Raw genomic sequence first — 26,986 nt, forward strand, 5'->3', positions numbered from 1 at the left:
ACAAGTACGGGATGATCAAAGTCCTCAACCTTGGGCTCGATCTAGCCCATCGACGAATATCAAATCTGTGGGATGTCACATCGCTACCTTTCCTATCTGAATGAATACTCCATTCTCCTTGCGATCTCGGGTTGACCAATCACAATCAGCCTTAAAAGAAACGAGGAAAAAAACCTAACCTTTCACACTCTTCTCCATAACCTTCTCACATCCCTCAAAAACTATCATACACTCTTCATTCGATTCTTTCCAACTGTCGATCTCATCTCTAACCACCTTTTGAACCTCTTCCTCGAGTTTTGATAATTTCAAGTATAATTCAGTTGAGGTGGTATCGCGTTGGTTGATCTCTTGAGATAATCGATCATGAATATCGTTCCTTGATTGGATGTGGGTCAGTGAATCATAAGCTAGATCAGTCAATATCAAAAGGTGTTGACGAAAAGGAAGAAGAAGAAGAAGAAGAAGAAGAAGAAGAAGAAAAAGGAGTTTTGATATTTGCCATGATTAGGCGGATTATCACTTGACTTTGACTTACAATTCTTGTTTATGTCTTGTATCTTTCACGAGTTGATATTCTGCCTTCTGGTTCGATCCAATCACAACATCAGTTGAGACCAGATACATTAATCTATAATCTGCTATTTACCGTGGTCGTCCCACTGATGTTTGGATGATAAGTCGACTTACAATACTTTTCGTTTCCTTCTCAGCTTCAGTCAAAGCTGTACGTTGTAATTTCTGATATCTTGCCGTTACTTTACCTGTACATCATGTCCCACTTATCATATCAGAAGACGAAAAGGGAATGACACCGATATCGATATGAAATGTGTGGGTAAGTACACTGACGTTGAATCTCGACCAACATCTGATTCAAATCGGATGGTCTATCAGAAGAAGGATCATAAGTATTTTTCGTTTGAAAATCTGTTAATTTCACCAGAAGTCTCATTCGCAATCCATCCTATGTGTATGTATACATGCTCCCCAAGAGGAGGCGAAAGAGAATTAAGACCAGTCTCCGAGGAACAGAGCCACTCACTCATCTCCACCTTGACTCGATGAATCTTCAATATCAATCGAAGATTCCTCTTGCTCTTTCTCTGGGCTCCTTCGTGGCATCTTGAATTCGTACGATGACGTGAGGTTACTACCAGTACCGTATCAGTATACTCAAGTGATAGTTGGTCAGTGAATACAGTGAGTTGTAGATGCGCAGATGAAACAAAACTAGAAGAGGAAAAGAGAGTATCTCAACTGGAAAAGTCAGTACTGAGTGATCTCGTCAGCTCAGCGTCAGTAGAAACATGAATGACGCACGACGCACAGACAGCAACACATTATCGTAGTACAGTCAATCCATCCTTTGGTAGGGATATTGCTCATATTTGATTGACTGCATATTCAATTCAATTCGATTCGATCCAATTCCTTCTATTTATCCTATTTATCCACTGAAAAAGAGAAAAAAGATCGATATCAAAAGATGTTAAAAGGAAAAAAAAATATCTCCCAAGGGACGAAAGACAAACAACGAAGGAGAAAAATCTATAGTAATACATCGCCCCTCACCCTACTGACATACGTTTATAAACAAACTATCAAGACATAGATAAAGAAGAGCATCAAGACTAGGCTAATCGTTATACAACGTTTTGTCTGTTCCTATACTACTGATTGATTGTTTAATCCTCCCTCTTTCTCTTCTGTGTCAACGAAGCTAGAGCAGCCTGTAAAGAAGGTGGGTTTGATCCTGAACTTGATGTAGAAGAGTTGGTTAATGAAGGAGGTAACTGTTGACCTGAGGGACCGTTCAATACTATAGCTTTTAACAATCTGTTCTCATTCTCCAATGACGTGTTCTCAGCGTGTAATGCCGCCAACTGAGCTTCCAAGTCTTTAGCACGTCGTTCCAACGCTTGTTCTCTCTCTTTCTTCTTGGCTCGGAATCTTGCTGATGCCTCGGTATTACGTCTTCGTTTACTATCAATCCAACGACGAACATCAGTGTCTATCACAACGTATGTACACATGTGATGTTATCAACTTACTCTTCTTCAATCTCCACTTGGCCCGCACCCAACTGCTTCAACCTCTTCGCACCTGTCACTCTATCATCAGGGGAATCACCAAAGATCGATGCTGATCCAGGTCCAGGAAGGACATCGGAAGTGTTGATACCTACTGGGGTAGGTGCCGAAGAGGGAGTTTGAACAGTGTGAGCACTGTTGTTGTGGGTGTATGGCGAAGGTAGAGGGATGAGGTAGTTGGGTGGTAAAGCCGAGGTAGAAGCTACGGCACCACCAGCAGCCGATCCATGAGAAGAAGATTGTCCAATATAAGCTGCAATGAATGACTCTAATGTTGGTGCGGAACCCTTTTCGTTAGGGTTGGTAGGAGTTTGAGCGATTGGTGTAGGAGCAGGAGCAGAGATAGAAGCGACCGATTGATAGTTTGAATGATCTTCTGGTAAAGCTTGTTTCTGCTCAGTTGGTGAAGGTACATTACCAAAGTTTCTAAATAGTTCATCGGCATGCAAGAAACCCCAAAAGGCCTCTTCCTGCTCGGGGTTCATGGCGGCTGATGGTGGAGTGTTACCAGGTATGGCGTTGAGCGTTTGAAGATGTTCAGGTAAATCCGGGAACATGATTGTAGAGTGGAGGAACCTTTCGGTCGGTGTATCTGGTTAAAAGAGGCGAATAAGTATGTTATATGTCTAAGACTGGACTTCTTGATGATATAAAGGATCGATCAAGTTGAGACGTTGGTTGTGGCTGTATAAAAGGAAGAGGGAGGTTTGTTGGACCGGATGGTATTTGTATATCAGAGGCAGTGTTGTGAGATGTCGCGATTTCTGATGGGTGGTATGCAGAAGTGGGGGTGAACAAGTGGATAGTGTCCGTTTTTGATGGTAGTTGAGGGATGATGTGTGGTCTAAAGAACGTGTGGGAGGTGATTGATGGTAATTGATTATCTAAGGTATGGTTCAGTGGTGATCTTTTGATGTCGATCTTTTATTTCGGGTTGATGGTGATCTTTAGCTTTAGCTTTGATCTTTTCTTGATGACCTTGACGTATTCTTTGTTGATGACAAAGTATGGTAAGAGTATGAGAAGTGTTATTCGTATTCCAAATTGATGTTGGGGGGTGAATGGGTGAATTTGGAATAAACCATCACTCGATGGAGGGGGGATTTGGAATAAATCGAATCGATGCAAACTCAGGGTAAAATTTTCATCCTATTCCTAAAACAGTAACTAAAGAAACAATAGAGAATGATGGTACCTCGTAGACTCCACCTGATTGGTCAGACACATTTCACCGCCACAGAGGAGTTATTCGGCTTTTCCGGACAGCGTTCATATCGGTGATAAGAACATCGCCGACATACCCTTCGTTGGTCTGTGTATTAGCCAGTGCCACATCTCCAATCCTTTGCTTTGCACGTTCTGAGAATCCACCCAGTGGCTCAGTCAGTGAGTCAGTATCCGAATCACACTCTGACTGTCAGTGTCACTGTGAGCATCGGATTGTAGGATTGTGCAAAAGTCATTTCGACAAACGTCAATAACCTATACACCTCCTTCATCCTTCAAGACTTCAAGTCTATATACTATCACTTTCAAAAACCCTCGACTTCTTACGCTCAGAGTTTGGACAAGATGGTGGTGAGTCGATTGTTCTGTTTTGAAGGGATTGGAAATGGTTGAATTGGATGGGAGGATTATGGATCAGAAATGGACACGGGAGAGCAAGTTGGGACGATGGGATACATCAAGGACTCAAGATTGATCAGCATCAGCTTCAGCAAGTCGACGAACAGGTAGAACGAATGTGGAGTGGATACATCATATCGAGAGGAGGAGGAGAAAGCCACAACAAGTCTCAAGCAGGAACTTTGATATATTCATCTTGGTCATATCGGCCTGATGGGAATATCTAAAGTCCTGCCAGACAGCTGGAACAGAAGATTGTGATGGAATGACAATGATTGGAATGCCCGAAATCAGATCAATGAAGATGATCACAGACTAGAGGCTGACCCATGTTTACTCCCATTTTAGCAATCCACATTCAAGCGATTCGTCGAGGTAGGCCGAGTTGTTCTCGTCAACGATGGTCCCTCAGCTGGTAACCTCGCCGTTATCGTTGAGATCATCGACCACAACCGAGTAAGTGTATCCTAGCCATGCAACATGGTGCGATCATTGACATTTTATGCTTTTGCTTTTGCTTTCCTTCGCGTAGGCTCTCATTGACGGTCCTACCACCTCCGTACCCCGACAAGCCTTCCCATACCGAAACCTCATCCTCACCCCTTACACTCTCGCTTCCCTCCCCCGAGGTGCCGGTAACGGTGCCGTCAAGAAGGCTTTCGAGAAATCAGGTGTTCTTGAGAAATGGCAAGCTAGCGGATGGGCTAAGAAGTTGGCTGCTAGACAACAACGAAAGGTGGGTTCGGCTTATACCATGCACTTGATCATGCTTATGTCATGGTCTACTTGGCATTATACCTCTCGTGATGGCATCAATGCTGATGTTATATGCTGTGTAATGTAGAACGCCTCTGACTTTGACCGATTCCAAATCCACCTCGCCAAGAAATCCAGACGAGAAGACGTAAGAAAGGCTTACATCAAGGAGAAGAAGGCTTCTGCTTAAAGTAGTAAAGCAAAGCTCGGATGTGGGATGAGGGATGGAAAAGGAACGATTGATATTGTAGAAGGTTTTTTAGATCTGCAATTTATTCGTTGCTTTTGGTTTGGGTGTTATGACATTTTCTGATATCGCATACAAATGGAGATATGGCGAACCATCTGTTCTCATGATAATTATTGGAGAAGTTGCAATGGGAGTGTCGAAGTTCATTAGATGCGTGATGAGCTCCCTTCTTGCTTGGTCGGATGGAAGGAGTAACAAAGGGATCTGCGACGTACGATTCATCCAGATTGCATTCTGAACGACATCGCGAGCCCGCAACATCGTTGATAAGAAAGAAATGATTCTACATTGCCTACTGAATAGCGATATCAGTATCACTAAAGCCAAGGAGTAGACACATGCCCATTTGTAGTGTAGTTCCCTGATCGATAGAAGCAATATGAGCGTTCGACGGTGATATCCGAAATTGATCGATTAAACCATTACTGGATCCAAAAGCATCCTTTCGCATCTTGCTGTGTTGTACGATCCATATCAATCCTAAAATCAGAATTGCAGTGTACGGCCATGACCAAGCTCAAAGTAGGATGGCATCGCGAACATTTCCTCTCACCGCTCCTTCAATTTGCAGAGCAAGATAAGGGCGATACGTTCGAACTGGTCGAATGTCCAGGTGGGACAGGGGAGATGCAAGTTAAATTGAAGAATGGTGAAATAGATTTATGTATCGGTGTGTACATCTAGTGTCATCATATCAATAGCATATCAACAACTTCACTAATATGGTGCATGATGTACGTAGCTTTGACAGATGCGTTGATAGCTGGATTAGCGAATAGTCAAGATTCTTATAAATTAGTTGGAAGATATATCGCTAGTCCTCTCAGGTGGTAAGTGCGATACCTAAACCGCACAAGTAATTGTTCAGTACCTACATGACACAACTGTGCTAAATCTACTTACATATGTGCAGGGCTATCATAACAGGTAAAGATAGCCAGTATAACACTGTCGATCAATTGAAGGGTACCACATTTGGTATATCTAGATTAGGCAGGTCAGTCATATAATCTAATCGTGTCGATCTCGAATGACAAACAAGCTGATAAGAGCGATTTTAGTGGATCTCAAGTGATGGCTTCTGTACTATCGCTTAACGAAGGCTGGACAGAAGATGAACAGCCTAAATTCAAAGGTGCATCAATCTCCCTCTCATTCGTCGTACACAGACGAGCTGACGACTATAATGTATAGTGAATGGTCAATTCAAACCACTAAGAGATTCTGTCAATTCGGGTGAAAGTGAGTAAGCACTGCACCTCAGAACGATCGCATCCTCATCGCTACAGAAGCTGAACGTATATCCTCGGCGATCCAGCATCAGTATTCCTGTGGGAATGGTTCACTACGAAACCACACGTGGATTCAGGTGAAGTGAGGTTCATCGGGTCCGTATATAGTGAGTATCATCTTCTCATCTTGTTGATCATACCATCATTTCATTGTTCTGCTCTCCTGGATGATATATCTTTCCTCTCATTATTCATGTCCACGTTATTCCTCGCCAAGCTCATAGCTGATTTATAATCCTCATCTCCAGCCCCATGGCCATGCTGGCACATAGCCGCCTCCCCTTCATCCTCTTCATCCCAAATATCTCAATTCCTCACTTCACTTCAACAGTACGTGAGGAAATTCAATTCGCCCGAAGCTAGGGAAAAGGACGATGTCGATTTTGTCACTTCATACTTTGGACATCAGAGGGAAGACGTCGTGGAGTGGTTGAAGAGCGTTAAATGGGAAGAAGATCTGTTACAGGTCAAAGAAAGTGTCGTGAGAGATACCCTCAAGTAAGCTTACACATATCAAGTATCAACCATAAGACTATGTACCTGAGCTAACCGATGAATTGATGATATAGGGTGCTAGCTAAAGCGGGTGTGGTCAAGCCTGAAGCGGAAAGTTTGGATATTGGTACCTTTGTCAATACCGATGTAGCTCAGATTGTATAATTCCACCATGCTGTGCTATGCATCTAACACGAATGAAGCGAATAATCGTGATCAGCTTGTTACAAACCTGAGTAGACCGACGCGTATAGATAGTACAGCGCAGGAGAGATGATTTCGATTTCCCCACTTTGTTGATTTCATCTCCTCCACTTTGTCAGATAGCGATAAACGCGATGATGACGCATTCGCACCCAGGAGTGGAGGGTGATCGATGAGAACAAGTATTCTATCGATCATTGGCGTTGTGTCTTCGAGACAATGAGACTGCTTCATATATACCCATGCACACCGATTTCCTATACAACAGCAGTCAGAAGAAGTTATCCTCACGCAAACCAACAAGTTCATCTATTCAACCTGTTCGTTACCAACTTGCTCAGAAGATCTACAACAATGTCTAAAACCCCCTGGTTACCTCTCATCGAGCAGCAGCTCAAGGAGAATCCAAAGTCGACCAGTAAGTTACCTCAAGCGAGCACTTTCCATGTACAGGAGACATTCAGTGTTTACTTTCTTGAATAATCTTTACAGCATATGCATTTTCGACACTCTCGGAAGAAGGTAATCCCAAAGTACGATTTGTGATTCATCGAGGTAGTGAGTTTGAGTGTTGTGCAGTCTGACACTTAGGAGCTTTGAGATTTTGGTGCTGATTACATCCCTTCTTTATGACATTATAGTTACACCCAATGCTCTACTGTTAACTACGACCGACACCCGAATGTCCAAACCCAAACATATCTCTCATTCTCCCACAGTCGAAATAGCATGGTGGATAGAAGCTACCAACGTTCAATTCCGAATCACCGGTAAAGCCGTCTCTATCCCCACTCCTAGCAGTTCATCAATCCAAGAAGCAATTAAGACTCTTGGTGTAGACGGACTGGAAGAGGGGAGTGAAAAATGGTGGGAAGATAAGAGGAAGGAACTATGGGGTGGTGTGAGTGGACATTTGAGGGCGGGGTTCGGTAGACCTACACCTGGGAAGAAGTTGGATGAAGTTGAAGGGAGTGATAAGTGGCCTGAGACTATACCATCTGAGTCGGTAAGTGGATTGTATAACATTCTCTCTTGATGCGGTCTATGATATTGTTCATTCAATGGAAATAACGAACCAACGAATGATTTTGATATCATATGATATCTTGAATTTTCACTACGAGCTTAAGATACAGTAGACAACGGTCTGACTGGATTCGTAAATTTACAGGACAAACCAGACGAACAAAAGACGATCGACGCTGCCTACGACCACTTTGCGATCATTGCCATTGCACCCGAGGCAGTCGAGTACCTCGAATTAAAACCTATTCCCAATAGACGTACCCAGTGGAAAAGGAAGGATGGTGGGGAATGGGAAGAAACCAAAGTGGCTCCTTGATCGGCTCGATCTGAAATAGATCGATCGTGAGGAGGATTAGTACTTTCGTTTGTGAGAAGTAAATTATAAAGAAATGCATGTAATTGTCTATTAGATACAAACATATACTCTACCTCGGATGCTAGGATCTACAAAAATATCAAAATGCTCAATTGTTCGATAGAAATTATCATTAAATACAATTGTTACACCATCTCACCAGCATCGGATTTCCCGACCATACTCTGCTCCTGATCTACCTGTACACTCCCATGTAAAGTGATGACCATTCCCGAAGAAGGGAACGTATCATCATTGACTTTATCCACAAGTCTTAAATCTTCCTTTTCTTCCAACTCGTAACTTTGTCCGCTCTGCTCCGGTGAAGTACCACTACCGCTCGGTCCACCTTCTCCAGAGGTCGTCACCAATTCGGAATCTAATTGAATTTCACCCAAGAAATCAACTAAATCCAATTCTTTCACACCTTGGGTATGAGAACGCATTGGGTTTTGATGATATATTCCATCACCTATGGTAATTGGCGGTAGATCTCCATGGCGATTCGACCTCGGTAACTGAGGTATAGATGTATCAACATCTTCATCTTGATTTCGGTTTCGATTAGATTTTCGTAAACGTAAATGATGAAGGAGGTTTGACCATTCTTCTTTAGAAGTGGGGATATTCCATGATCTGAGAATATCAGACTATATATCCCATTCATCCGAGGAAAGAATCAAAAAGAATCAGCATAAATCATGACCGCGGTTAGATAAGATAATGAAGAAATACTCGGTGATGACTGATACTCACCTGAGAAGCAAAACATATAAATCCAATTAAACCCATCGAAGCGAAGAAAAAATCACTATTTGGATCTGTAATAGTCTTATCGAATGCCTGATAGAGTGAAGTTGCGATCATTCCCATTGTCCAAAATACAAATAATGATACTCTAATGTAAAAACTGGTGTTTAGTAATCGGATAGTTTTGGGTTTGAAGTTCAGACCGTGTGATGAATTGACGAGGTTGGTGGTTCGGGATGTTTGGTTGTAATGCTGGAGAATAAGGAGGATGACCCATACTACGATTGATGTGACGGAAGTTAGGTTAGCAAAGGGTTTATGTTTTGTGCTATGCTATGACAGATCGGATACTTTAGGTAGAAGTGAGTTTCACTCACACTCCATTATCAGCGTAAGGATTGCAATCACCCCTGTCAGGATCTGGTAGGATCGTCGACTATGACAAAATTAACATCAACGTCAACAAATGGGTCTGCTGCACGCTCAAGGAATCCTCCCACTCACATGCGTAAATCAAGTAACGAGCAATAGAAAGGAGTGGGCTGGTGTACGGTAATTTGATTTTGATCAGCTCTCAATAGAATGATTCACTGGAATACTTGGCTTGAAATGGGCGGTACTTACGATAAGAATAGGATTTTTCGCATTGGACGTGAACTTTTGTGGATACATTTGTAATATCAGTACAATACTCAACAGAATATTCTGTTCACATCTTGCTGTTTTGACTCACGATGATCATACTTGGCATGAAACCTATAACAAACAAATACGGTAATGCCAGTAACTGTTCCAATAACTACGTATTAGCTTTCTTGTGACTTTATTAATCCCGTTGAATGATGACGATCGTGGGATAGCGACATACGAAAAAGAGAGTGAAACGTCCTCTGAATTTATCGAAAGAAGGTCTCGTCAATGTGATGGTTTTAAGCCATAGCTACGTAGTTTTAGATGTATCGTGTCAGTTGTCATATTGTTTCAGCAGCGGCTTGAAGGATGCATTGAAATGAACAAGGTTTTGTTCTGATATCCAAATCTTGAATAGAGACAGGATAGAAATATATCGACTTACCCTAAGTACCACCGAAAGTACCACACTAACTTGAGCAGCTTGAGATCCAGCTTGCAATATAGCCTGAGCTCTACATAACCGAGCATGAGGAAGGTATATAATTTCCTTTGCATTTATCTTGCCTCCACTAGCTAACCAATATAACAAATTTAATATACTAACTAGGATGATGACGATGAAGGAATTGATCAGGCATGGATCACGTTGAATACGATGTATAGGTGTTGTCGTCTTCCTCCTAACGATACTATTACGAGTATTAGTCGTGGTCGAAGATGATTTCGTAGTAGTCGTGGTGAGGCTCAATCGTTTGATCTTTATTTGTGATATCTTGTTTGATACTCTTGTTCCAGACAAAAGGATCGTTGCTACCAATAACCCCAAGAAGACTATACCCAGTATATTAAGTATCCCATAGACTAATACTTGTTTTTCCGACACCACCGCTGACCGTAGTAAATCGTATATGGATCGGTGTTATCGGAGAGAGAGTCGAGATAGGTGCTGTTGGGGAAATGAAGATAGGGCGCGTCGTGCCAAGAGGCCATGTTGTGAAGAAAGAAAAGGAGGGATTTGCTGATTTTAAGCGACTACTGGTGTTCTTCACTGAAGTATCATTTTCTGCAAAAGCTAATTGGTCTGATGGGATGTGAATTCGTATCTTCCTTGATTTGATATTTATCTATCCGATGATTCCCTGCAGTAGCTCTATAAGTTGATAGTCGTCTGATCTTAATCTTCGAGATGTTTCTCAGCTCTGCACAAAGGGTTGACCTGGATATCACAGAGCCAAAAGGCTGTCATATGGTAGAGTGAGCACTTAAGAAGGGCGATCTGATTGATCAGAGATCAACTTACTATATCGATCAAATTAAGTATAAATCAAAACTCCCAAATCAAGGACAAACACAACGTCGTAAACCGTTCGCATGCCTTTGCGTAATATCGATAAAAGAGCCATAGACTTGTTCGGTTGCGTCTGCAAGTCACGATATACACGCGGTATGTGGTTGAGCTGATGAGAGTCGGTGGTGATGATCGTCTTGTGCTGTGCGGTGCCGGTATTACAATATTTGGTACTGTAGATCATAGACCTTTTTATTTTGTTAAGGGTAATAAGGGTAAGAATGAAAAAGCCACTGAGATAATGTAATGCAATGATACCAAAGAATCCCATACCAAAACACGCCGTTGAGATGAGAAAAGGAGATAGATCGATTGGGCTGGGGTGGGGTTCACGTAAATTCAACGAGACCGTATCGTAAAAATCTCTTTGGCTGAAGGCCACTTTTCCCCACATAATCACGAGCAGCCATTCCAGCGTTGAAGCATCTTTGATAAATCGGAGGTACACTTTCCGGAATGGTATGATCGCACATTATCAGCTATGTATCCAGCATTAGCGTTACTCGTATTAAGTGAGTGACTTGACGGACTCATCACCGAAAGTGGAAAATTGGAAAAAAGGATCAAGGAATAAAATTACGCAAGTTTTGAGACTAGTTCAGGCTTTATATACCCTTTGGTAGATCACATGTGTCTCTGCAATTGAATAGACTGTAAATATCTCATACTCTTGATGTACATGGGCATCGAAGAGAGGACATGATACAGAGCGAGAGTGTGTGAAGTTTTGTTGACTTGGATATAGCTGTCAATCAAGGACGATGATCTTCTCCGCGTCTGCGACCCATGAAAAGTTGGTTTTTTAAGGTTAACGAGCTGACTAACCATATGACAAGCCTCGACTCAGGCCGAGGCACGTACGACGCTTCGAACATCCTACTGCACGTAAAAGGACCGCTGCGTTGCCTCTTGACCGGTTTTGTACACAAAGTGAAGAAAACGAAAAGACACGACGTACTACTAATGTTGCTTTGCACAGTTAAGTGATCCAAATCGAAGTGGAACCGAGACATGGCGTAAGACGTGGCTGAGAGCATGATGATCCTGTGAGCAGATGTCGAGGTATGATTATGATGCTGATGCTGATGCAGATCTCGAACAAGTCTCAAACGGGTAATTTGATTAACGGTAGTAACCGGTGATGTTCCTTTAGGAAAGACGATCAGTCGTGGGAAAGTTGATTGGATCGTCACTGGCCCCGATCCTCTTGATTCGATGTCCCAACGTCATTCATTGAATTAATTCTCCCCTGTTTCTCAGAGTGAGAGTAAAACCTAGTCATTCAGATAATTCTCCCTGCTGCTTCATAGTCAGCTGTCTACATGTACAATATGGTCAGTCCATCTTCATCCCTCTCGACGTTATGGTAAGCACTGATCCTGATCCCATACATTGAATCACCCAGTCTCGCCCTCGTCGATCGGTTGTAGCTAAGCCAGAAGCGGGCCAAGACCCAAATGTTGATCCTGACTACCTCGCTTTGAGCGCCAAACAGCAAAGAAATATAGACAGGGCATTCAATAGAGGGATACAGATACTAGAAGCAAGAGGGAGGAAAAGAAGGAAGGTTCAACATACGCCGGTGCCCAAGAAGGACGAACAAGGGGGCTTTGTAGATGATGATGAAGGAGGGGGGTTCATGGTGGAAGATGCTGGTGGTGAAGGGGGATTCGTACCTGACGATGAAGGAGGTGGGTTCATGGCAGAAGATAATGATGGCGGAGGATTCATGGTGGATGATGATGATCAAGCAGGAGGAGGGTTCCTACCAGATGATCAAGAAGATCAAACCTCATCGACAAATACTGGAAAACGAATACCATTGCATCTCCTTCCTTCTTTACTCAGCTCATTGGGATTACCATCCGACGAAGATGTTCTAGCGGTGTTCAAAGCTTCTGCTTCGGGATGGGAAGAGGATGGGGAAGACAACTCACGTCGAACAGGGAAAAGGGGAGCAGGAGCGGAGGGCGAGGAAGAAGGAGGTGCGGGAGTGGAATTGAAAGACTTCAGAGCTGTCTGTGCGGCTTTAATGGGTCCGGACGACGACAACGGTGATGGTGATGGTGAGGAAGATGAGGATGAGGATGACTTTGAAATACATTCAGAAGAATCTGAATTATCATCTTTGTCAGGATCGGAATATGGTGAAAATAATGATAATATTTCCCGAACCAAAGGGAAAAACAAAAGTGGGAAAAAGGTCAAATCGATAGATTTCGCTGAGATCGAATCCGAATCGCAATCACCGATACCTAAACGGAAAGGAAGAAAAGGAAAGAATCTAGATATCGACTCCAGTGGACGAATCAAATTGAGTTCGAGACAGAAAGAATTAGCTAAGGATATTTGGGAAATGTTGAAACCCCCCTCGTCCACCAGGAAAGGTGAAGGCTATGTGTTAGGTAGAGATGAAGTGAAGAAGTGGGTTAGAGAGTTGGGTGAGATGTGGACGGACGAAGAGGCAAGTTTCATCTATCTTCCAGCAATTCATAGAAGAATACAAGCTAATTCCTCATATGATCGACAGATAACAGAAATGGTCAGCCTCTTCTCCACGCAACATGAAGCTAGAGGATTATCATTTGATGATTTTGGTGGTGTCATGTTACGAGCTGGATTAGTTTGATCCGATTCTCATCAGAATAATTAGTTGTATAAACCATTATCTCATGTATAAAGAGAATTTGTATCGTTAAAGATCCTTTTCATGGTACATATATGAGTAATGCTATAACTTGTCCTATCATTCAATACTTATTGATACAAGTGACTACATAATTCAATTTCCGCTAAATTACCACGAACTGTTTCTTAAGATGTAAGACAAGAAACAAAAGACAAAAAAAGTTAAATGGAAAGAGTAGTAGACGCTTATCTTACATATCATAAGCTACTCTTGCACCAACGAAAGAGAACCTGTAATTGGCCTGATACCAATTCCTGAACGATTTCCTACCAGCTATCGAAGGGATAGTGACGTATGATCCTCCGAGCTATAAGCGAAACAGGATAGACCGAGTCAGTTTGCGATTCTGAAGTGTACACTGTTCTCGATAGAGTAACAAGATGATGGACGAAAGTGAACACTCACAACAACGTAATGTTTATCATCAAAGAAATCTTTTGAATACCCCGGATAGATAACAGAAGGTACGAATCCTTCCAGTCCCTTGAAAGGAGTATCGGTCCATTCCCATACTCCGCCATTATGTCCTGGAATGATCTTACCGGCATTATCGGTCGTCGCATTGGTCGGTCTATATGAATCCATTATCAGTGATTTATTCCACCAAAGTGTTTCAGATAAGGAAGTAGCTTACGGCGTAGGATGCCAATTCTTTACACCTGTGTTTACTCCCTCTCCAGTTGTTCTGGGTCCTTGTTCTGTTTCGTATAACATCCTTAATTCCTCTTCTGTAGGTAATCGACCTTTCTTGTACTTTGCATAATCTTCAAATTCCAACTTACTAGCCATCAATGGCCATCGACCAGCTACCTCGAACGATAAAGGTCCATATAATGATCGGACGTTCCATTCTCCTTTGTGTTCGTCATACATCCAAGAAGCAGGGGCGGTATCTTTACTCAGTCCCGAAAATTTGCCGGTTGATCGGAGATACGATAGGTAATCTGAATTTGATATAGTCAAAGAGTCAATCTTGAATCCCTTGATTGATTTAGCGATATTGGGATGCTCATTATCCCATCCGAACTCGTGAGTCTCCCATCCGTCGATAGTTGGATATTCCACATCTTCAGCTTCTAGATCTCTATGTCCTAATTCGACTTTTCCTCCTTCGATCGTGATAACTTTGTTTTCTTGATGATCCGAGTTCCATTGTTCGGCCAAAATATCCCATTGCGGTTTCGAGACCGCTGTTGGAGGTCGGGTCATCTCAGATTGAGCCAACATGTACAACAATGTTTCCGCATGCATAGCCTCATGTTCGTATGTCATGAACAACACTCTCCCAGTATGTCTTGAGAAAGGTCTTTGGCCGGAGGATACCGAGTCGTAGATCCCTTTGAGACGGAGTCGGACGCGATCTCGGAATGCCAAGATCTCAGAAAGGACAGGCCAATCTTCTTCCGACATGGGAACTTCCGAGTGATCCTACATGAATGGTAATGAAGGGTCAACAAAGGGTGCACTCAACTCAGGGGACCCTATTGCACTCACATGACATTTAGTAGGATCATCGACATCGGGATCAATGCCTCTTTCGAATATGGTCTGGACGAGTCATCAATCAGCTTCCTGTGGTATCCCTTGAGTAGTCAGTCCACTCACCTTGAAGTACTCCGGCTCGGTATGAGATCCCTTTGTGAGTCTAGTCAAATGTATATCCAAAAATGTGGGACTGATATCCAACCAGACTGGGTGAGCGCCAAGCTCTTATTTGGTTGTACTCCAGAGAAAATGAACTCACATATGTCCTAGGTAGAATAAACAGACATGTCTCAGATCAATTGGCTTCTTATGCAACATCTCTTTAGGTATCATCTGAAGTGTGATACTAGGATTCGCCCATTGGGGCTGATCAGTAAGTGCTCTAAAATTGCATGATATAATTGTAACTCACTGATCCCAGAACTTCCAAAGATCCAGCCAATCATTCCACTTCGGTACCCCCTTAGCTCTCTCCACTGCATCTTCATGCTGAGCATTGTCCGTGAACTCTAAAGCCATCTTGGAGGAGATAGAAGAATTCAAATCGAAGATCACTTCCGGTCTTTCTAGTACCCAAAGTCTATATTCGGAGTTGGGAGCTTTCCAACTATTTACCACTCTCAAGTTGGCCTGGGAGAATAGGTTCAAGGCTTCGGAGAGCGAATACTACAATCATTGTTACAGAGGGAATCAGCTTGGCAATGCCATAGATAGAATCAAGCTGAGCTGAAGCGGAAAAAATGATTAAAAAGGATTCCTTCTTCGTCCGGTTTGCGGGAATTCAGGCATGAATATTTGATTGTATGACGTAGTAGCAATTGCCGGGACTCACCTTGTAACTCCATTCTATGTTCAACAGCTCATCTTTCTCCAGGACTATATCCTCGTCTGAAGAAGGTAGATGGACGGTCTGTTGATTCAAAGATTTGAAATACGCTTCGTGACGACCTATCAGAAGATTTCAAGTCAGTTTCATGTTTTTCCACCGATGGATCCTTTCATCGACCCGAAAGGTTGTGATCGGAATATTCACCTAAAACCTCATTATATCTTCCGACAAATTCCACTTGATTATCGTCTCCCAGACTCAATTCTTTCTTGACCACATCCCAACCGTGTTCTTCGAATCTCTTGGTATGTCCCGCTGGATCATTATATGCGACTTCTACTTTCCTACTGCCTTCTTGACCCGGAGTGGGTCTTCCATCCAATCCTAAGAGTAAAGTATCTCCTTTACGCAGTGGTAGTGATTTGAGGAAAGGAGCTGCAGATTCACGATCGAAGTTGCCCAATGACGAACCTAAGAATACTAGGTGTAATGGTCTACCGGAAGGTTCCGTATCGACTGTGGAATTTGAGTGTAAGAAAGATCTTTTGACTTCCGTAACATTGTCGGAGTTACCTTGAGCTTGATGGGTATCATATTGAGTATGATCGTCGTATTCGGCGGAAGAGATAGGTGACCAAGTACCGGCATCGTTATCGTTGGTATTGCAACTAGGGGTAGATTCGGTGATTTCGCTAGGTAAACATGATATCTCACTTCTGGGAGTGACGATGTTGATCGATTCAGGCGAAAGTAGTGGACTTGGTTCTTTGGTCTCCTCATCCTTCTTCAAAGGTATGGCGATACCCTCGTTCGCATCGATCAGCGCGAAAGGCGGAGTAGGGAAGTTCTCGTTATCTTGAGATGAGATATCTTGTAATCCTAAACCTTCTTCTGACTTCGCGTTGAGCGATGACAATTTCCCTTCCCTGATGAATTGCAATCCAGCTTCGTAATCTCCATGTAAACCGATACATTCCACTTTTCCTGTCAACTGATCTCCAAATCCTTCTTCCATCTCAGCCAAAACCCTGCGTAATTCTGGCTCGGACAGGTCCAAGGGGTGGTATCTAATCGGTGCTGCTGCATCGGAGTCAGAAGAAGGGTCGATGGAGGACGATAAGGCAAGTAAGAGATGCGCAGTTTTTCTCAGTGCGCTAAAGAATAGTTCACAATTATAAGTCAATATCTAATATCCACGTACGGATGAGAGGGGTAAAGACAACTGACCCAGCACCCAATTCAACTACATCCCACCCTTCTCCTTCCTTCTGTTCTTTTCTCCAGGCATCCTCACCTGCCAAACCTTCTTCTCCATTAACACCATCATTATATCTCCCCAAAGCTGCATCACCCCATTTGGCCGGTTTCCACGGTTTATCCGGTACTTCATCGTTATTATCCATTTCATCTCTGGGCGATCTCCTATGTCTCTTCGTACATGGAAATCCCATAGATTGAGCTATCTCCTGTCCGTATTCTTTAAGTAGATGTAACTCGTCTGGAAATGGGTAATATTCCGGAGCGGACGATGTGATCTTATCGTATAATCTAAGACCGTCTTCATCGTACAGTACTAGAGTGGGGACACTCCTCTTATATCCCCATTGACGATCTTCCTCCTTCTCACCTGGATATTGGATATCGGATGTGCCTTTGAGTGAAGATTCGATCTGCTCTCGTAGAGTTGGCTGGGGAGTATGAGATTCGGTATTCGAATCGGAAGATGGGGTTGGTAAGGTGAATATGGTAGTTCTAGCGGTGGACGATGACATGTTGCTGAGTGATACAATGATGTTTATATTACAAGGTATGCGTTATACTTGTTGTGTTGTGAATTACTTATCTCTCTTGTGAACTGATGTACAAGAGTAAGGAGTATAAGATAAGATAAGAAAAAGAAGAAGAAGAAGAGGTGAAATGTCCTTTGTGATCTACCGTGTATTTATTCTTTGTGGTGTACTTGAGCTGCATTCCTTGCAAGTACACGTTGATCACAGATGCATCTGATCTCATCTCATCTGGTCCGTGGTCTGTTCTGTTGTCTCGCTTATCAAATGGATTACGATGTATTCGGAATATCCTCTTGATTAATCAGCTGAGGTGACAGCGAGAGTTAGAGTGACGTCCTATGACGTTGTTACCATCCCCGGTCATCCGAACCGGTAATAACCAATCAACCCAACTGCAACTTTAGATAAAATCTAGATCTCCTGATCTCCTGATCTAACTACCAAATCCATCAACCAGATCGGGAACAAATCAGAGCGGATGCAACGTCTCTTGCATGCCATGTATATCACGCCGATCGGACAGTCTGGGCCTCACGTTGGCCGAAGGAAACATACGGTACATCTCCTTCTATACATCACAGTCACAAACGTCCCACGTTCCTGATACAAACAAACGTGTTCTATACATACATGTAGAAGAAGCCGATATTCGAGTACAGTACAACATGAGCTTACAAAAGAATATCATGATATAACATTGTATCGATAAATGAACAACCATAGCATAGAACACAAACACAAGTATCCCTTCTATCTTACAATTTCGACTTGACGCTTTTCTTCTCCTCCTGACTGTCATCCTTCCAATCATCCCACAATCCTTCACTCTCTACTGCTCTCCGCAGTGGACCTTCCTCTGATCTGATTTCATGAATGATTCGTTCACTCATCGACTTCTGACCTGGGGCATATACGGGGAAATCAGGTTGTTGATCGTACCCTATTGTGGCTGATCTAATGAGTATAGCGCTACACAATACAATCAGCATTTATGAATCGAGAGTTTCTCCGTATATACGATACTGCACTTACGCTGTCAATCCATATACAGGTCTTACCCCCTCTCCTTCCCTACCAGTCAAAAACCTATGCATCCTTACTAGACCCTGTCCATTCCATGTGATATCCCTATACTGATAGAATCTACCTTCTTTCCCACCAACTTCACCGTCGTCCATCGAGTAATTGACAATCGGCGGAGGAGGGATCGAGTCGATGACCCAATGTGGTATAGAGGATATGCGATGGGATATGCGATAATGAAAGGAAGGGATTTGAGAAGGACGAGAATGTAGGAATGCACTGAGTGGCATGGAGAATAGACGACGGACTTCACTGGGGTTCAGAAGAGGAGTGAGAGTGTGGTCTGTGATCAGGAGTATCACTCTGGCGGAAGCACAAATAAGGATGGATCAGTACGAGCACAAGGTGAACTGTCGTAGGATGAGAGCCGCGAATTGTTGTTAGGAATTCACTTACGGGGTGACAATCAATGAATTTCCAGTGATGAATTTCTCCAATTCACACAATTTCCTCACTTTCTCTCTATCCATCGGTAGACCTATCTAAGAAAGGTAATCAAAGCAGATATCAGCTTTATTCTTGATCTCCTATCACAACGTTTGCAGTGTATATTCACCTCTTCGTATGCTTCCCTTCTCTGCAGATATGAACCGAAAAGAACCATAAGATCAGCAATCCGATCTGTCCCCAGTTGAGAAGCTGAGCAATGTCATACATACCGCAGTCCCTTCAGCATTTACATCACCTTCCTCATATTTCCCTCCAGGTAAAGCCGTATCATGTGCATAAGTACGCATATCCCCTGCTCGACTTCGCATCGTTCATATACAAAATCAGCTGTACGACCCTAACTTTCTGGACCAGCTGCCTCACGTAGATAGTAGTACGTATAGATCACCTAGTCGACCGACGAACAGTCTAATTACCAATCCAAATCAGCCATTGTACGTACAGAAAGTGAAGGGGAACTCACACAACCGCTACTGCCGCTGATCTCCTTTTGGGATATCGCCTGTTCTCCACGGATGGTCTGTACCGCTGTAATCGATATATGCATCTAAAAGATCACTTAGCGATGATCCGAGACGGTGACCTCGAGATGTTGGACCGGATGATACGTACTGCAGTGATTCCGGTTTGAGAGGGGGGAGAAGTGATTCGATAGAAGTACTTGAAGGCATGTTGCGCTCTCGTGCAGGTGTCATTGCACCCTTGAATCTTAGTGCAACTTCTATATTATATAGTTCTTGCGATCCCTGTCTCTTCGAGCCATTGGAACCATATCACTCCTCGGATAGGATTTGATGTTGGCCAGATAGATTAGATGTTCAAACTCAAGCTCAAAGCTCAATCAGGTCAGGTGAAAAGGTCATGTCGATGTTGATAGTCATTGAATTTCCGACGGAATTTGACGCTAGACCGCTGTACAACGATCATCATCTATCTGTCTTATCTGTCTTTCGCACTTCTTAATCTGCTGATACGCTGCACATCCGGAAAGGACATCATGCTGGAGGATGGGGATCCAGGCTCGTGGACTTTACCAGGATGACTCTCCGAGCTCAAGATCCGACTCCGATTCAGACGATCCTCCCCTCGTTCCCATTAGCGACGATGAAAACTCGCACGACCTGCAAGATGATTTTGACGAGTCTTCTTCGGATCAGGAAGAACCGATGTCATCTTCATCGTCTTCTTCCTCCTCTCCAGACGGGTCGGAATCAGATGATATCATCTACGAACATTTCGAAGATGAAGGTAGAACCCCAAGGAGGATAGTGAGAAGGAAAGAGCAGATTGTCGATTGTTTGGAATGCCTGGGGTTGATCTTAGATAAGAGGGGTGGCGTTGATCTGATAGAGAGAGATTTAAGAATTATCGAAGAAAAGAGATCCAAAGTTTCATTGAGATTATTAAATTTGAATGGGAATGGAATCCGAATGAAGGGAACGGGCAAGGGCAGATCGAAAATGAAAATGCGAAATCAGAAGAAAGTGAATCCATCAAGTAAAATGGATACACCCTGGACGAGATTTGTCGATTTGATAAGAATGATGAGAGTTGATGGAAGTGCTGAGAAAGATCCCAAGGAGATTCGATATTGTCTCGGTACGTATTGCTATATGTCGTATTTAATGGTGCCGGCCATCTCATTACATCTTCAACATGCTATAGGGGCTTTACATCACTTGATCCAACAGGACATCTTACCATTGATACAAGATAGACACTACATACATACTCTTGCAGGAATTGAAAGTCGTACTATTCGTTCTTTAAGATCTGGAAATATCAACTTACCAGAAGGTTTTCAACTGATATCAGTGAGTTCGAAAGAAAAAGAAAAAAACCCCTGTGAAATACCACTTTCTCGAAACATCCATTTTAGCTGACTCGAATTTGAATCTATCATCAAGTCAGATCCATCCCATCTTCATCTCATATCTCAAACACCCTTGTTCTTCCTCTTACGTCTAATTCGATATACCCTAAATCCCGATCAGATCAAACCGAATCTACTGGATTTATCGAATTTACCATATGATAATGTGAATCCATTCTTACAAGAAGTCGATTTTGAGGGTTTATTTCAACTCATTGGATCGAGTATAGAAGAAGTGAGATATTTGGATCTGTCGGGTAATAAGATGGAGAATGAGGGGCGGTGGGGTGAGTGATTATTACTGGGCTTATATGAATGCAGATGCAGATGGGTAAAGAAGATACACAGACCAGTCTTGGATATATTTAAGAGAGAAATGTGAGATTGAGCTGAATCATCTGTCCATTTACAGGTTTGAACCAAAATCAGAGCAATTTCCCAATATTTCAATCGTCATTGTCATTGCCATTAACGTTCCCCAATATCGAAATCATCAACCTCCGAAATACTCCCAATTTGACGAATTTACCTCTTAGTATGGTCCGATTGCCTAAACTTCGTAGGATTATTGCCAATCGACATTCCCCAATCTGGTGGGTTAGCGAAGATAGTGCGATTCTTCTTCGGTACAATGCAGGAGACCAGAAGCAGCTTGAGATGAGATTGAATTCGACGATCCTCACGAGACATACCGATATTGCTAGTGACAATCAAGAAACAGGAGGACGAGCGGGGGTATCAAGTCTGGTTGATCATTGTATCTTATCGCTGCTCCAGCTAAAGTACTCTACGCCCAACCTCGAAGAGATGGAGAGCTACGAGAAGATTGTAGAGGAGATGATCCCTGAGAGGTATTTGGGACAATACAAGTACTCGTATAGATGCGATAGATGCTGCAAGTTCAAAATCATACATAACAACGACGCGAAATCAGGCAACGAAACGTCAGTACCTGAGGAATTTGGCTGGATGATGAATGATCCTCATTTACCTTATACTGCGGGAGACAGGAATAGAGTAACGCTTAAACCAGTCAGAGTGGTGGGTAGATGTTGTGGGATCTGTAAGATACAAGTGGCTAGGTTAGGCCAAGTATACAGAGTGAATGAGATATAGTGAGATGGACAATTTTGTGTTGTAATTATCAGTACTGTAATATACATATTCTAATGTACAATACATGCATGTTGTAGATGATTATCAGCATTTGCGGTTGTCAGTCTCTCATAGATAGTCATTGTACGATATGGACCGTGCCTGGTTCATTAGTTGTACGCGTAGCCGCAACCATAAGCAAACAGAGTAACAGGATGAATTGATTCGACATTTTTCAACTTTTTATTCACTGATTTAGCGCAACTGCTAGATATCAACGTATCAACATCATCCAGGTATCTTCAAAAGCAGAACCCATCGCATATGTGCCAGTGACATTCCCCCGAATAGTAGCACATCAACCCTTGACATAATGGGAGCAGAAGAAGGACATTCCAATGCTCTGGAGGATATCACTTTTGGAAGTGTACGTCAAACTATATCACATCACTGAAATTCTTTTGCTAATCGTCTCGTGGAGAATAGGTAGCTGGGATGGTAGCTAAAGTATTCGAACATCCATTTGATCTCGGTAAGCTAAGATTTCCCATGCTAGATAGCAACATTCGAAATAAGCTTATATGGTTGGATCTTTATAGTCAAAGTTCGGTTACAATCTCAACCTACCGATCGACCAGCTACGTTCAAAGGTCCATGGGACTGTTTCAACCAGACGAGACGAAGAGAGGGATTTCTGGGTTTGTACAGGGTACGTTTCTGCTCAATGATATCTGGCTCAACATCGCTAATCTCATTCCTCGTAATACAGGGTCTAACAGCTCCTCTGCTTGGAGCAGCATGTGAGAACGCCACGCTGTTCTTATGTTATAACAAATGGAAGGATCTCATCTTAACGGTCAGACCTGAGATACATGGAATAGGATCAGGATCGCAGAAAGGAAAAGCGAGGGAATTGACGACGGCAGAATTGGCTATGGCAGGTGGTGGGGCAGGTTTCATGGCTAGTTTTGTCTTGTGAGTGTGCACGTTCACTCAAATTCGACGATGTGCCAACGAATGAAGTGGTATTGATAAGGACTTGTGTGATTACATGAGGTGGAATGAGCTCGCTGACTGATTGTGTATTGAACAGAACGCCTATCGAACTGATCAAATGCCGAATGCAAGTCCAAAGACTAGCAATGGAAGGAACCGTTCCTTCCACTGTCTCACCACTCTCAACGTCCCCACAGACCGGCTCTCATCCTATATCATCTACGCCTCACATCCCTTCTTCTTCTTCTGGTGCAGCTTCTTTAGCAAGACCAGGGGTGAAACTACAAGGTCCAATAGCATTGATAGGAGACGTTATACGTAAGAATGGAGTCAAAGGATTATGGTTGGGACAAACAGGGACTTTATTCCGAGAGACGGGAGGTTCAGCAGCTTGGTTCGCAACTTTCGAATATACAGCTAGACTATTCATCTCTAATCATCAAAAACAACCACAAAATTCGGACAAGGTCATCATAAAGGGAGACTTAGCCAAATGGGAATTGATGGTATCAGGAGCAATGGCAGGAATAGCCTATACGGTATCTTTGTTCCCAGCAGATTCGATAAAATCCGCTATTCAAACTCAAGCTGAATTAAATCCGATTTCGACACCACCATCTTTCGTACAGATGGCGAAGATTATTTACAGATCAAGAGGTATAAAAGGTTTATACGCTGGATGTGGAACGACAATCGCCAAGAGCGCACCGAGCAGTGCGATGATTTTCGCTATTTATGAGACGCTGGAATCGAACTTTGGTGGCTTCTTGGGATAGATTGTAAAGGTTGAGTGAGAGTCTCAAAGGAAGATAACGGTAGGGGCTGGGTTAGAAAGAGAAATCCGGATTTGGGAGTTTAAATCCGGTTGGGGATCGGTAGTAGATGGGAAGGACAGTGTGAATAGATCAGTCTTAGTTGTACAGAGTGCGGAAAGTGACAGACTGCTTAGATTTTAGTTATTGTTAGACTTACTTTGTCATCATCCCATTCTTTTGCATGTACGGTACATCCTCCTAACTGGTGCTGAACGGAGGTCGAATGGATGTCCGAATTTGAGCATCAGTAATTGACCGGTCCGTTGTAAACCGAACATCACCGACTAACTTGCAGCACCAACAACATCTACTCGTACACATTCGACTCACAAAAGCGAGATAGCTCTGACATCTCCAGACATCTATCATCTATAGTATACAAGCAAAATGTCCAGCTTCCTCAGGACAGGTCGAAAGGTGGGCAGCATGTGGGAACATCGATACACAGCACAGTCGAGCTAACTTTTTTTGTAAAAGATCGTAGCTATCGGTCGTAATTATGCTGATCACGCTAAAGAGCTAGGCAATGCCGTGCCAAAGGGTGAGTGAGCATGACACATGCAGTGATACTATCTGGAGGCTAGACATAGCAGGCTGACCTCACAAGCAAATTCCTCTCTGCAGAACCCTTCTTTTTCTTAAAACCAACTTCATCGTACATCTCCCCAGGTGAAGGCCCAGTGGAAATTCCAAAAGGAGTTGATATGCACCATGAAGGTGGGTCTCACAATCAGATCGACATCACAGACAAAATCACTGTGCTGACGATTTTGAGATTTTAGTGGAGCTTGGTGTAGTGATTGGTAAGAACGGAAGGGATATCTCACAGAAGGACGCAGAGAGCTATATCGCTGGATATAGTGAGTGCTTTTGGCCTACATGTTGATTACACACTTCCTCGGCGTCTTTCATTTTCCATGTCTTCCATCAGTAAATGTACCTATGACATACTATGACATACTGATCTGTTGAATTTGGACATTTTTTAGCCCTCGCGATCGACCTGACAGCTCGAAACGTCCAAAACACAGTCAAAGCCAAAGGTCTCCCATGGTCAACCGCAAAAGGTTTTGATACCTTCTGTCCTGTCGGGTGGGTATATAATCCTCTGCAGATATATTTCGAATGGAGACAAGCTGGATTACTGATCGCATATTTCTGGTTTTAGCCCATTCATACCTAAATCGAAAATCCCAGATATCACACAAGTAGGACTCCATTTCACCGTCAATGATATACTCAAACAATCTGGCACACCCAAGGATATGATCTTCCCATTACCTAAGTTGATAGAGTTCGTTTCCGGGATTATGAAATTGGAGGTGAGTCTATGGCGGATCTTGTCTGTCCGGACTCAAGGACATGAATCTTTAAACCAATTCGATGTATGCCTACCTAGAACCGGAGTGTCATAGGTTAAGGAGATCAGGGGCTAATAGTCGTATTGTTGGACTCGTAGGAAGGCGATTTAATTCTCACTGGTACTCCAGCTGGTGTTGGACCCATTAAAGCAGGAGAGAAGTTCGCTGCCAAGTTGACTTACCCTGGATTAGAAGGAGAAGTATTGAGCGAATATGAATTCGAAGCTGTTGATCGACAAGGGGGATACGAGTTCAAAGCTTAAATTGGATCGATGGGCATTGGCATCGGAAATGATATCAGGTGAAAGCTGGAAGACTGTGATACATGCATGGTATGATATCTCGGAGACTGATGGTCAAGTCGGGCAGGCTCCTGACTTGTGGATCAAGGATGGAGAGGCGACTGCAAAATATAGCCGATGGCGCCACATTCAAGTAGAGAAAGCGATAGGCCACGAGAATATGACAAAGAAGAGGGATTGGATATGGTAAATTGAGATCTGGAGAACAATGGAGGTAGTGGTACCAGAGACATCCATCCGGGGTAAACACAACGGAGAGAATGAAATTCAACTTGGGACATCAACGTCATATATCGTCATCACTCTTGCCCTCTATCCTTTGTGAAATAGCCTTTTTGACATTGTGCTTCTTGATCCGACATGTTCTCATGACTTGACACGGATCCTTCTACTTCCCTTGTCGTTGAGCGTATACAGTCTTTGATACATACATTGTACCTTTGTACCAGTGGCTACTGAGTGAATGGAGTGGGAGTTTCTCCTGATCTGTGGCTGATCTAAGTCGTAAAGAGACTTGGCAAGTAGGAGTCAAAATCATATAAGAACCTGATTGGCCTGCTCTTGTAACGTACATCTCTTTTAGTCTCTCACTATCAAAACATCCGAGCAATTTCGAACCGAAATATGAGCCAACAACAACCCTCGTCAAATGGCTCGACTTGCGCCTCGACTCTGACCACGCGACCAGGAGAGCTTGACCGAAAGGGAGAAATACGAATCTTACAACCAACCCCATGTCATCGAGGCAGCAATGAAACGTATCAATGCCAAGGCTGATCAGCTTACCGACGATGGCGAGCCATTGAATGCATTGGCATTGGACCTGGGGTCGTGTAGCTCTTTCTCCTCTGAGGCCTACTCCCAACAATCGAACGGAGCAGGTGAATAGATAGCCTCAAATCCTTTGGTGCAGTAAACTGTTACATGGGGGAATGGTATCTTAAATCAGGTGGGAAACAAGGAGAAATGGAATGAGAAGCAAAAACCACCTGGGGAGTATGTAGCTAAACATTGCATGAATTTGCAATCCAGTATATGATGATGAAACAATGCGCCTTTTCTTCTGATATGCATTCTCAATGACCCATCTTGCGGCCGGGATGGTTCAAGTGGGGCCACCGATTTAATGGGGATGCTCAGGTGGAAGGTCGTGATAGATGTTCGATACTCTAATCAATTTCTGGATATTCTGGAGAAGCGATTCAATCTCATCAATTCGTATCCTCTTAAATCAGATGAATTTGCTCACTATTGCCCCTTGATGTGCCACAGAAAAGTCTGAAATCGCTCGCCTTCATGTGCTTCCCAGGTCATACAGTTTCTTCCGATACTGTCAGTCAAGCTTGAATCCTAAATCAAGCCTCGACAACCTGTCAATTATCTGGGTACA

At 43.1% G+C, this 26,986-nt stretch overlaps 12 protein-coding genes across 12 annotated transcripts; 7 read left to right on the forward strand and 5 right to left on the reverse strand.

The window, feature by feature from the left end:
- Positions 1-174: 174 nt before the first annotated feature.
- V865_005649 (uncharacterized protein) lies at positions 175-1,125 on the reverse strand (the record flags this gene model as incomplete). The annotated part of the gene is made up of 5 exons (XM_066229418.1): positions 175-379; positions 539-585; positions 691-764; positions 853-890; positions 1,046-1,125. The coding sequence occupies 5 exons, from the start codon at positions 1,123-1,125 to the stop codon at positions 175-177; spliced, it is 444 nt and encodes a 147-aa protein (XP_066085515.1).
- A 563-nt stretch (positions 1,126-1,688) lies between these two features.
- On the reverse strand, positions 1,689-2,650 carry V865_005650 (uncharacterized protein; the record flags this gene model as incomplete). Its single annotated transcript, XM_066229419.1, has 2 exons — positions 1,689-1,986; positions 2,055-2,650. 2 exons carry the CDS (start codon positions 2,648-2,650, stop codon positions 1,689-1,691), a joined length of 894 nt encoding a protein of 297 aa, XP_066085516.1.
- A 1,015-nt stretch (positions 2,651-3,665) lies between these two features.
- V865_005651 (uncharacterized protein) lies at positions 3,666-4,665 on the forward strand (the record flags this gene model as incomplete). The annotated part of the gene is made up of 4 exons (XM_066229420.1): positions 3,666-3,671; positions 4,068-4,175; positions 4,252-4,455; positions 4,564-4,665. The coding sequence occupies 4 exons, from the start codon at positions 3,666-3,668 to the stop codon at positions 4,663-4,665; spliced, it is 420 nt and encodes a 139-aa protein (XP_066085517.1).
- A 567-nt stretch (positions 4,666-5,232) lies between these two features.
- V865_005652 (uncharacterized protein) lies at positions 5,233-6,677 on the forward strand (the record flags this gene model as incomplete). Its single annotated transcript, XM_066229421.1, has 8 exons — positions 5,233-5,395; positions 5,468-5,555; positions 5,639-5,722; positions 5,787-5,860; positions 5,920-5,967; positions 6,044-6,124; positions 6,266-6,515; positions 6,587-6,677. The coding sequence occupies 8 exons, from the start codon at positions 5,233-5,235 to the stop codon at positions 6,675-6,677; spliced, it is 879 nt and encodes a 292-aa protein (XP_066085518.1).
- A 393-nt stretch (positions 6,678-7,070) lies between these two features.
- On the forward strand, positions 7,071-8,058 carry V865_005653 (uncharacterized protein; the record flags this gene model as incomplete). The annotated part of the gene is made up of 4 exons (XM_066229422.1): positions 7,071-7,134; positions 7,209-7,274; positions 7,358-7,722; positions 7,888-8,058. 4 exons carry the CDS (start codon positions 7,071-7,073, stop codon positions 8,056-8,058), a joined length of 666 nt encoding a protein of 221 aa, XP_066085519.1.
- Positions 8,059-8,243: 185 nt separating this feature from the next.
- V865_005654 (uncharacterized protein) lies at positions 8,244-10,470 on the reverse strand (the record flags this gene model as incomplete). The annotated part of the gene is made up of 9 exons (XM_066229423.1): positions 8,244-8,747; positions 8,854-9,125; positions 9,225-9,283; positions 9,352-9,389; positions 9,472-9,504; positions 9,581-9,634; positions 9,716-9,787; positions 9,923-10,311; positions 10,374-10,470. 9 exons carry the CDS (start codon positions 10,468-10,470, stop codon positions 8,244-8,246), a joined length of 1,518 nt encoding a protein of 505 aa, XP_066085520.1.
- A 1,680-nt stretch (positions 10,471-12,150) lies between these two features.
- V865_005655 (uncharacterized protein) lies at positions 12,151-13,457 on the forward strand (the record flags this gene model as incomplete). Its single annotated transcript, XM_066229424.1, has 3 exons — positions 12,151-12,162; positions 12,234-13,292; positions 13,359-13,457. 3 exons carry the CDS (start codon positions 12,151-12,153, stop codon positions 13,455-13,457), a joined length of 1,170 nt encoding a protein of 389 aa, XP_066085521.1.
- Positions 13,458-13,707: 250 nt separating this feature from the next.
- On the reverse strand, positions 13,708-17,603 carry V865_005656 (uncharacterized protein; the record flags this gene model as incomplete). Its single annotated transcript, XM_066229425.1, has 10 exons — positions 13,708-13,824; positions 13,923-14,088; positions 14,152-14,945; positions 15,012-15,065; positions 15,123-15,192; positions 15,262-15,348; positions 15,415-15,668; positions 15,835-15,950; positions 16,036-16,985; positions 17,059-17,603. The coding sequence occupies 10 exons, from the start codon at positions 17,601-17,603 to the stop codon at positions 13,708-13,710; spliced, it is 3,153 nt and encodes a 1,050-aa protein (XP_066085522.1).
- A 773-nt stretch (positions 17,604-18,376) lies between these two features.
- V865_005657 (uncharacterized protein) lies at positions 18,377-19,825 on the reverse strand (the record flags this gene model as incomplete). Its single annotated transcript, XM_066229426.1, has 8 exons — positions 18,377-18,590; positions 18,654-19,007; positions 19,101-19,186; positions 19,261-19,281; positions 19,364-19,454; positions 19,518-19,562; positions 19,618-19,701; positions 19,767-19,825. The coding sequence occupies 8 exons, from the start codon at positions 19,823-19,825 to the stop codon at positions 18,377-18,379; spliced, it is 954 nt and encodes a 317-aa protein (XP_066085523.1).
- A 336-nt stretch (positions 19,826-20,161) lies between these two features.
- V865_005658 (uncharacterized protein) lies at positions 20,162-22,143 on the forward strand (the record flags this gene model as incomplete). Its single annotated transcript, XM_066229427.1, has 4 exons — positions 20,162-20,753; positions 20,820-20,968; positions 21,062-21,314; positions 21,440-22,143. The coding sequence occupies 4 exons, from the start codon at positions 20,162-20,164 to the stop codon at positions 22,141-22,143; spliced, it is 1,698 nt and encodes a 565-aa protein (XP_066085524.1).
- Positions 22,144-22,495: 352 nt separating this feature from the next.
- On the forward strand, positions 22,496-23,894 carry V865_005659 (uncharacterized protein; the record flags this gene model as incomplete). Its single annotated transcript, XM_066229428.1, has 5 exons — positions 22,496-22,549; positions 22,609-22,654; positions 22,722-22,831; positions 22,892-23,097; positions 23,216-23,894. The coding sequence occupies 5 exons, from the start codon at positions 22,496-22,498 to the stop codon at positions 23,892-23,894; spliced, it is 1,095 nt and encodes a 364-aa protein (XP_066085525.1).
- A 426-nt stretch (positions 23,895-24,320) lies between these two features.
- V865_005660 (uncharacterized protein) lies at positions 24,321-25,557 on the forward strand (the record flags this gene model as incomplete). Its single annotated transcript, XM_066229429.1, has 7 exons — positions 24,321-24,350; positions 24,411-24,474; positions 24,558-24,650; positions 24,716-24,793; positions 24,923-25,025; positions 25,102-25,255; positions 25,393-25,557. The coding sequence occupies 7 exons, from the start codon at positions 24,321-24,323 to the stop codon at positions 25,555-25,557; spliced, it is 687 nt and encodes a 228-aa protein (XP_066085526.1).
- Between the last annotated feature and the right edge of the window lie 1,429 nt (positions 25,558-26,986).

The sequence above is a fragment of the Kwoniella europaea genome, chromosome 1 (assembly GCF_036810445.1).
Source record: "Kwoniella europaea PYCC6329 chromosome 1, complete sequence".
NCBI lineage: Eukaryota > Fungi > Basidiomycota > Tremellomycetes > Tremellales > Cryptococcaceae > Kwoniella > Kwoniella europaea.